A 10,336-nucleotide genomic window follows, 5' to 3' on the forward strand; every position below is an offset into this window, starting at 1 on the left:
TTCCCCCAAAGCAGGCCCCCGCCAAACACCCCCACAGCCCACCAGCAAAGCCGAATCAGGCCCCTGGAAACACGCCGCAGCTGGCCGCCTGCTCGTACCACGGCTTTCCCAGGCCGAGGGGCCGACCCGTATCGTAAGGTCGGGTCTACCTCCAGAAAGAGATGCCACTCACGGACGGAGCGACAGTTCATGAAAGAGTCGCGTAATTCCCCAGGTGGCAAAAAGCACAAAGCGGCAACCTGAATCAGACTGCCAACTCAGGGACGGAGCTCCCTGCCGCGGGCAGCGAACCCGAACACGTCGCAGTTCGGTCAGCACCAGTGAAACCTGCCCAGAGCGAAGCCTCTAGGGTAGAATGTTCCAGGCCTGAACTCCAGGTGCTGAGAACCGGACAGGCAACAAATGAAGCCGCCATGAAGTCACCCGACGAGCCACAGGCAAGGAGCTTAACTTTGTAAGAACAGAACCATTTCGAATTTTAAGTTCCATGAAACTTGTTCTTTACAGTTCAGGAAGAGTAAGGGTTTTTTAGGAGATGTATTCTAAGTGTTGGAATTTTATCTTTTCCAGCTTTAATAATATAACCCAGTGACGGTGTAGGTTTCGCTTTTCAAGTACATTTCAGCAAACACTGAAGATGGTGGCAATGTCTCCGATGTACTTTACCGGCACAGACAAACATGCCAGAACCTGTCACACGAGCTGCCGGGAAACCATGCTGAAAGGGCGTGGCGCAAACCACGGCATGCGCCAACAGCCGCGAAGAAGGTGCTCTCCGGAGATCTTCAAGAAGTAAATTTCACACCCCAGAAGCCATAGAACAAAACAAAAATCACTAAATTTGAAGATATTAAAAAATATATATATATATGGGAGCTGAACAATAAAAAATACCAAACCCGAATGCAAACGACAATACGTACGATGAAGTCGGCCTCCCTAACGTGACCGGGGTCTGACAGGGTGCGTCGGGGACCGTCCGCAGACTCGTGGACAAGGCACATAAACTCACCCAGAGAGGAATACAAAGGGGTAGTGTACCTGGAGCTGACATCACCACCACTTTCTGTCACCTGTCCGTCACTGACTTTATCACCAAGAACAGTATCTCACCTAATACATGCTCAATAAACAACTGTGGAATTGATAAATAATAAGGTGTTTAACCTCACTACTGTGAAAGAAATGTAAGTTAAATAAAAATTTACATTGCACGGTTTTATCAGATTGACAAAGATTTAAAAGACTGGGGACAGGCGCACCCTTAAACACGCAAAAAGGAATGAAACTGGTAAGCGGACACCTGCCCTGGGCTCTTCAAGGTGGCGATCCTTGTAACGCAACACACAGGAAAGGGGTCTCGGATAAGGGGCCTTGGATACATTGTTAAATAAAAGAAACAAGCTGCAAATCTGCATTATCCGATTTAGCAGATGAATAAGGCAACAGTAATAAATGCTAACATCCACGTGAAAAAGTATGGGAGAAATATACACACCAAAGAGAGAGAGAGACGATGGCATACTCAGCTCTGCTATGTTACATGCTTCTGGGAATTAAATGCTTTATGATGAATATGTAACACTTTTGTAATCAGAAAAAAAAAAATTTTTTTTTAATTCTCACCTTCTACATGTTTCTGATTACAGAATGTGAAACAAAATTGTGACTTCACGAGAAGTAATTAGAAGCGGTAAACACGGAGTTTTAAAATGTCACTATTAACTCCATTAGGACAGTGGGGATCAGCATCCGATCCCATGAACCGAACGCCCTTGGCCTGCAGGGCCCGAGGACAGCCCCCGCACCCGGGCCCCCAGGGATGGCCGCATCACCCTTACCAGGCAGCAGGGGGTCCTCAATGCACAGCATCGACGGTCTGTACCCGCTGGTCATGGCTTTCATGATCTCTTCTTTGGCAATATAGGCACCTCCTTCTTTAATTCTAATACCAGTTTTCAAGTAATTAAAATTTCTTCCATAGAGTTCAAAAAATTCTACGAGAAGCATTCCAAGGTTTTCGTCAGCTCTCCGGGCATCGATTCTCGGATGCAACTGCAAAAGCAACACACCCACAGTTCGCGTGAATTCGAGTCATTTCTGAGAAGGCCGCCGTCTAGAGCCTCCGGAGGGAAGCACCCGCCCGCGGTGGTGCTCGCCCACCCGCCGGCGTCGGACACGCGGAGCAGCGGCGCGGAGGCACCACAGACAGGTCCCAGAGAGCCCTGCTCAACCACGACTGGTCAAATACCAACAAAACGTCATCGGAACTTTGAAACTGGTAATCCCGCACAGCAACTGCCTACACAGACAGCTGGCCAAGCACAAGTCCCCCAGTACTGATAAATACGTGGGCCACACTCTGCCCAATTTGGTGTCATCTAGATGGTGGATGTAATTTTACAGATTCCAATCTTAATTCCATTATTCCAAAATACAGCCAATAGGGGGCAGCATTAGATTGAAGAGTATCAGAAAACCAAAACGTGAAAGGATTTTAACTGTGTAGAGATAATCGGTATCACTGCATAACGTTCACAGCCTACTTCCACCCTGCTTGTCCTACAGATTAGTGTCAGCCTCGGTTCAGAACCACGACTTTGTTAAGCAGGAAAAGGGCTTCCTCTGAGCCTAAGTCGCTGTCTACCGACACCCTCCGAGGTGCTGATTTCAGAGACGCACAGACCCGAGCAACACGGACTCCAGCTGCCTGTCGGCTCTTTATATTTAAGTAAAGACAAACTTGTTAAAAGTTCCATGTGTCAGTCTTGCTGGCCACGCTGCAGGCACTCATGGGGCATCTGTACCCCACGGCTACCTGGCTGGGCGGACAAAACAGGACACTGCCCGCCGCACAGGTCCACCGGACAGCGCGGAGCACCAGCACAGCATCCTCGCTTGCCCGCCCTCGCTCCCTCCCTTCCTCCTTGCCTTCTAGACAAACTCACACGCCTGGGAGCTCCCAAGACGAGGCTGGGCCTTCCTGCCCCAATTAGCCACGAATGAACTCAGCTACATAATCACAGCTCTGAGGCGAGAGGGGTGAGGCACTCAGGGACGTGGAGGTGACAAGGCCACCCCACCCACGCTGGGCGAAGCCTTCGGTGGGGTCACAAGAGCCCTGTGAGGAGCCCAGGGGTAAGTGAGCGGGAGGCACTGAGCCCAGGGCGGTGAGAGGAAGGAGTCCTCACTGCCACAGGCTACTGCGACAGCTCGAATCAGGAACACGCGAGGAAGTACGCCGAGAAGAGGCGAGGAGCTGCATCTCGCCGTTCTTAAATCCCCTCTGCAGAGACGGCCAAGAAGTCACGACGATTAAATGCACTGTAACCACTAGCTGCACTACCGGCAGCATTCACGATAAGGAGAAAAGGGCCAAATGCTGGACATAAAACTCCCACTAATCACCAGCTCAAATAAAAGATTAATAATAAACACAGAGGAAGTATTGTGCAGCTAAATTATACAAGCAAGATTTTGTAGAGACAGAATTGTTTAAGGAAATATAAATGAGATAATGTTTCAGTTAACTTAGAGCAGGGGTCCCTAAACCCCGGCCCAGCTGACCATACCCGTCCCTGGTCTGTTAGGGACTGGGCTGCACAGCAGGAGGTGAGCAGATGACAAGCGAGTGAAGCTTCATCGGTATGTGCAGCCGCTCCCCAGCGCCGGCATCGCCGCCTCAGCTCTGCCTCGGATCCTCAGGCATTAGATTCTCACAGGAGCACCGGGCCCTGGTGCCAGAAGGGTTGAGGACGGCTGACTTAGAAACTATTTTATGTGTTTAAAAAGTGTGAGTAAAGTTTCATCAGAACGTCACAGCGTTGACCAGTTAGGTTTCCTACTGACACTTTTTCCATGGTACTCAGCAAAGTAAGGGCAATGTATAATTCAGGACAAAATACTAAAATTTTGTCAATCTGAAAAGGTTCTTTTCAATATTTTTTACTATATAGTACCAAACTTTTTGAGACAGATTTTTCGGTAATCACAGTTGAGCACCAAAAAAACTAACTTCCTATCAAGGTATGAAGGCTTTCTAAACGTAAAGGTGTTTCTTCCTTGAGTTTAGAGCAACAAACCTGACTGACAGAACCAGGTAAGCCCTCCCTCGTTGGAGTTATACCAGCTACGAAATGAGCCATGAAGGAACAGAAAAGAAGTATTCATCGAAATAGGGTTTTATTATGAAAATGAGAAGTCAATCTCTACTAAACCAGAACAGCGAAGGGCAGGCAGAGCAGGGACTGCTTGAACCCACGAAGCCACCGGCCGGAATGGCGAGCAGGACTCTGAGTGTGTGCACCTCGAGGGAAAGCACTCACCTGCAGAAAGCTGATGGCCATTAAAATGAGGCTGTACGAGCTGATTCCACCGGTAAAAACTTCGTTCAGGTCCCTCTGCAGGAGGAACTGTTTCAACACTAAAATCAGGTAAGGCAGCAATGAATACTTCTGTGAATTCCAAGAGAGAAATTCGTACGGGTTAGTTCGTGTACCTCTGAAGGCTTGTCACATGGCACATTTCACACAGCAGGAGGGACGCTTCCTCCACCCGCCCGCCCCTCAGAAGGCTCTAGGCCCATTGCCCTCAATCTGCAGGGGCCTGGGAATGAATTATGGGAGGGGCTCCTTAAGACCTGCAGGGGAGACCCTCCCCAGCTTGCACTGAGCAGGGTGACGGGGGGAACCCTGCGCCTAGGACAGAGGAGCTGGGGGTGAATGAGTGTTTCTTCAAATGCTTCCCGTAGCCGGCTACACGCCAGGCGCAGGGCGGTGCGGGCGGAGCGGGGTGCGGCAATGGGCTGGCAAGGTCCCAGGGACAAGGCAGGAGCCGCCAACACGCAGAGGCAGCGGGGGTTGGGGGGGGTGCGTCATGAGGCAGGGGAACCAGTGCAAGATGAGTACACAGTCCTCCGGGGGAAGGTGACAAGGACGTGCAGAGGCCAGAAGGGGTGGGGGACAGCGGACACTTCTGTCGTTTTCATGTCTGCTGGGGGAGAAGTGAACCTTTCGACAAGACGTGATGCAGAGGAAAGGGAACTGGAAGGAGGGAGTGGCCCTCGGCCCGGGGGTCCGCCACTTCCACTGTGACAGGAGGGAAAGGCCATCTGCGGAACTGGACCGGGAACCTGGTCAGAGTCCAAAATCGGCCCACTCAATAGACAAGCCTCTCCGCCACCCCTGGGCGTGCGAGCCAGGCAGTACATGTGAGGCTCACGGGGACGTGAGCACCGTCCGGTGGGCCCTGGGCTAACTCGCCAGCCGGGCGCGTGGCGCGGCAGGGACGGTCATTTCACACTAACTAGAAAGAGCATTCGACGAAGCTCTCGGAAATAACGCTCCACTTTATGAAATGCTCAGCCAAGGAAAGCGAATGTGAAAAACAGCTATGTCATTTCAAAGCACCTCTAGAAATAAAACTGTAGGGCTCGTAATCTAACTCTGCAGTCTCTATTATTAAAGACAATCGTTCAAAGGTTTTAACACTTCTGAGAGCAGTGATACCCAGCACGAGGCCCTCATTTTCACTGTGCTAACTTGCTGGTGGCAGCACCTTCATATAATTCTTGATGAACTCCGCTGCCCGGACACCAGTCTCCATGTTGAAGCTGATGTCAACTTTAACTTCAGTCTCCTGGTCTGTGAGTTTTATTATTGGTACCTGCAAAGATATAATTTGAACAATTATGCTACAGTATACAACATTCTCCACAGTCAGGCATCAAAATATTTCCCAAGTCGTACAGAGAAGTTTTTAAAAATTATTCACAAAAGGGGCTCAGAGATCATGAGCCCAAGATTTTAAGGATGAGAAGACAAGGAACTTTGCCAGCGTTAACTTCATGAGTCTCAAGAACCCAAGACGGCTCCCCAGCCCAGCCCCGCACACCTCTACCCAGCCCTGCCGGCCGGACTCAGCACCTCACCAGTGACAGAGCACCAGTCACGGCCACCATCTGCTTCTGCCAGGGGAGGGGGGGTGAAGGGGCACGGGTGCCTGAGGGAGGAGAAAGAGGGGCGGAAGGCCCACACTCGGAAGGCCCACACGCCGCCGGCCCAGCAAGGAGAGCCGCTGCGTCCCCGTCCACCGGAGCCTGGCGATGGAGAGGACTCCCGTCCCCAAATCTGTGTGCTAAAACGTCTGAAAACAGTCAAAGTAGCTTCGAAGTCACTTCTAAAACCATATCTTGTATCGACGTTGTTACTCCAAACAATTCTACTTGGGGTTTTTATTCTTTAAGACAAACAAAAAAATTTTTTTCTCTAAAATGGAATAAAAGGCTATTTTGGAAATATTCTTATTGGCAAAAACTGTCATCAAAAGAACTCAAAACTGGTCTCATAAAAGCTGCCAAGCAACCATTGAGATCGCCTCCGCCCTCCAAAAATTATGTTCTTCTGTAAGGAAAGGCAATGTTTTTTCTTTTTTTTTACTTCATCCTCTAAAATAAAAAGAACGTTCCCTTCACCAAAACGACCAGAGTCTAATTAGGGTTTAAAACGTCTAGAAGTCAGTACAGGGACAGGCTTCTCAGCGCACAACCTGATCTAAAACGCTCTCCTGCGGCCAACTGCCAAGAGCACCACGCGAGAGCGGCCCTCGCTGAGGCAGCAGAGGAAAAGGCGTAGCTGCTGAGCCACCTGGGCTCGTCACCTAACCTCCCTGGGCCTCAGCTTCCTCACCTGTGAAATGTGGACGATAACGGTATCTGCTAACGAGAGAGGCTGGGAGGGTGGAGACAAGGCCTGGAAGTGGTTTAAAAGGCGGCCAAACTAGTACATGGCGCCAGAGCGCGGGTGAGCGAACGGTGCCAGCGCACGAGCGAGGGCAAGCCCCCATCTTCCTCAAACGGAAAGGATTTCGTACAGCTTTCCACAGGCTGAAACGCCGTGAAAGAACGTCAGCCCGCATGACAGGTGAGCGAGCAACTATCACACAACAGGCACGTAACTTACAGGTCCTGCGTTGCTTCTAACACTGGACTTGCAGAAACCGTGACAAGTGTGCTTCAAATCAGTCCCAGCTTCCGACTCCTCCCCGAGATAAGGAATTTCTCCCAAGTGTCTAGTTTTTGACAACGAAAGGACAGGTGAGTTCTTTCTGAAGTATAACTTGGCGAATGGTAACCTTTTCCCGTGCTATAATCATTCGGTTACATGCTCCAGAAAGGGCAGCCCCTGAGTGTGTCATTTCCGACACTGACACCCTTCTTTACACACCCTAACACGTGCAGTCACAGTCCTGTACTCCGGGGCGGAGAACCGCTGGATGCCCCCAGAACTTGGAGTTCTGTCAGTACACATGCCCTCGGCTGGTAATCCTACCTAAAACAACAGCTCGGAAGCGCACTGATGCCAGAAGCGGAGAAGCCTCAGAAACGCAGCACCGGGTGCAAACAGCCTCGGTGCGGCCCAGGCAGCGGGCCGGCCTGCAGGCGTGGGACACGCACTTACGGTAGCTTTGTCCAGGACTTTGATGGAGCCCGGCTCGGCCACGTTGTGCTTCCGCAGGGCCTGCTCCAACAGCTGGAGAGGAGGCCGCTCCCATTTTCCAAAGACCACTAAGTCGATGTCACTGGACAAGAGAAAAGTGACCGTGAACCACTGCTCGCCTCACTATGCGGTCACGCGGGCCTGTGGGCTGGACCGGTGCCCCAGCGCCCACGCCTGGCCCTCCTGCAGGGGCCAGACACACCCCGTGAAGCCCAGCCCTCCCGGGGAGAGAAAACGCAGCTCGCGAAGTGTCTGAGACACAAGGATGGGAAGCAGAAGGGCTGAAGAGCCTCCCGGCCTCCCTCGGCAATTAGGGACCGAAGTGAATGGGCCTGGCCCCTGGGGTTTCCGGGTCCTCGCTTCTGTGCTGCCTACACTGGGTCAGGACTCCCTTGCTGACCCAGGACTCCCCAACACCTCGAACCTGTTCTATCCCCCACGGCCCTGCCCGCTCCAAATCCTGAGATTACAGCCTCGTTAGTGTCCAAATGCTAACAGTGCGTTAAGAGAAAATAAACTTTTAATGAAACAACACACGTAAAATTGATTTGGATATTAAGAGTCTTTGTTGAGGAAATACTGGAGAATGCAAACTTGTTTGACATTTTTCTATAAAATAAAAATCGTAACAAGGTAATGTTTAATTAGAATTTTGCTTGAATCTTCACTGAAACGTAAGATGGATTTTTTGAAACCGTATCCAAAAATATTAGGACGATTTCCACTGCATGTTCTCCCCGGTCCTCTCTCTCACCTGTTTCTAGAGTCCGGCATTTCTGTAATCCATCAAACCAAGTGCGAGAGGGAAAATACCAAGCGATCAATTACCACCACAGTAAATTAAATCTTATTTCCTCCAATTTCCCCTCCATGATCCAGAGTCTCTCCCTTTAGCTCGTACTTCTAGCCTTAGACTTGAACGCAAGGAACCAACTTTTAGCCCTTAATATAGATACGCACGCATTGCCCGGCCCTCCCCTCTACAACCATAAACACTAACCCCCAGCACTCACCTAGTGGGAAGATAGAGACCAGTACTAAAGCTGCCAAATATCTGCACCTGAAAGAAAGAACGACTGTCTTAGAACAGATGACGACTCAAGCCGTCGTCCTCCGACCTTCTCACTGAAAGGCCTCGCGCCTACTCCGGGTAAAATTAAAACTGCCCCGCACACGGCGGGAGCGGCACCAAAAACAATTCAACAAAATTTTCTTAATCTGTAAGTTAAATACCGACCCCCAAATTAGGAAATATGAATGGCCAGTTATAAAAACAGTCACGGGGATGTAACGTACAGCACAGCGAATAGTCAATAATATTGTTACTAACTACGTGTGCTGCCAGGTGGGAACCAGATTTATCAGGGGGATCACTTCATAAGTTACATAAATATCTAACCACTACGCTGTACACAAGAAACTGATATAATATTGTAAGTCAATTGTAATTAAAAGATAAAAAATAATTTATATATAAAAAACTTGTCCCCAAAAGAAATTTAAACTCAGCATTAAGAGATGAAGCAATTACTGGCCTTGCCCACACCTGCTGAAATCCAAGGACTTTTCAAAGCCTGATTCAGACTCCCCAACAAAACCTTCAGCCTCACAGCTAAGGGGCAGAGCTGGGGCACTGTTCCAGGACACTACGGCTTAAAGCCAGAGACGTCATACGTCACTTTCAAAGAGGACAATCAGGCTGCTGCCTGGCCCACTGAGCGCACACATGCCCGTCAGCAGCCCAGCCCAACGCCGTCACTGGGTCACCGTCACAGTTATCGGCCACTGGCAGGGAAGGCTGACTGATTAGGAGAGAAGCCTGTGGCCGGCTGTCATTCCGTGACCAAAGGACAGGTCCAGTGCGGCCTGTGCCAAGCACTGGAAGTGCCCATGGCCTCAGCTCAGCGGATCCTGTGAAGTGCCTAATGAGGAAACACTTTCGAGTTTCGCGGAAATGAACTTCCGCTACGAGGAGCGGTGGGGGCAGGGGTGAAACATCTAGCCTCGAGATGAATTTAAAACAAGCGAAATCATCAAAATCATCGTGCATTCCGGACACGTCCCCGGGCAGAGCAGCCAGGCCCACCTGCGGGGCGCGTGTGACACTCGCCCTGCCCCCCGGTGTGTTTTGAACACGCTGGCAGGCGATGGCTGCTGCTGGCCCAGGGCCACACCTGACCGACCCTTACAGCCTTGGGCGCTCATGTCTACTCGCATGCCACACGGGATAAAAACAATACCCACATCGGCCGCGGGCCAGAGGTCCTTGACCACAGTCTCGATCCGTCCCACCACCTCTCTCCTCATGGCCGCTTCTTCAGGACAAGGGGACATGAAGTTGTAAAAGTCGATGATTTCCTCGTGGAGCCTAGTGGACAAAGAGAAAGCACACCAGAGTCACAATCAGGCTTCGCCGCATCCCCCGCGGTTCTCGGAGAGGCGACGCTGCCGTGGGTTTGTGGCCACCCGCGACCCTGGCAGCAGGGAGCGAGGTGAAACGCGCAGCCTGGCAGACCGACTCCGCAGGGCTGTTTACGCCACAGACTGAGCGCATTTCATCAGCACCGCACACAGAACGCCCCACTGGCGCTGCGAGACTTGTCCGCAAGCGCCGTTCCGTTGACTTTAAGAAGCAGAGAACTCCGCCCCTGGAAGACGGAAGACGATTCCCACTGGTGGGTGCAGCCGGGGGAAACGGCCGCGCCGGGCACGCCGCCCCTGCTCCGGCGGGCTCCGAGTCCCAGCACCTCGGAGCGTGCGCGGGTCTGACAGGTCAAGGCGAGGGACAGGGGCCTGCGGGACAAGAAGACACGCGTCCTCAGGAAGCCCGACGGTCCAGT

At 51.3% G+C, this 10,336-nt stretch overlaps 1 protein-coding gene across 3 annotated transcripts in view; it reads right to left on the reverse strand.

The window, feature by feature from the left end:
* The window catches only part of TENT4A (terminal nucleotidyltransferase 4A), a 19,600-nt gene extending 9,736 nt beyond the window's left edge, over nt 1-9,864 (reverse strand). For all 3 annotated transcript variants that reach the window (XM_015593434.2, XM_006917140.3, XM_006917139.3), the window contains exons 1-6: nt 9,741-9,864; nt 8,510-8,556; nt 7,458-7,578; nt 5,557-5,664; nt 4,326-4,454; nt 1,842-2,055 (exon numbers count right to left, since the gene is read on the reverse strand). In XM_015593434.2, the coding sequence (XP_015448920.1) occupies nt 1,842-2,055; nt 4,326-4,454; nt 5,557-5,664; nt 7,458-7,578; nt 8,510-8,556; nt 9,741-9,830 (709 nt within the window). In that variant the 5' untranslated portion in view covers nt 9,831-9,864. The remainder of the gene's footprint in view (nt 1-1,841; nt 2,056-4,325; nt 4,455-5,556; nt 5,665-7,457; nt 7,579-8,509; nt 8,557-9,740) is intronic.
* Nucleotides 9,865-10,336: the final 472 nt, after the last annotated feature.

This window comes from Pteropus alecto, unplaced genomic scaffold, assembly GCF_000325575.1.
Source record: "Pteropus alecto unplaced genomic scaffold, ASM32557v1 scaffold137, whole genome shotgun sequence".
NCBI lineage: Eukaryota > Metazoa > Chordata > Mammalia > Chiroptera > Pteropodidae > Pteropus > Pteropus alecto.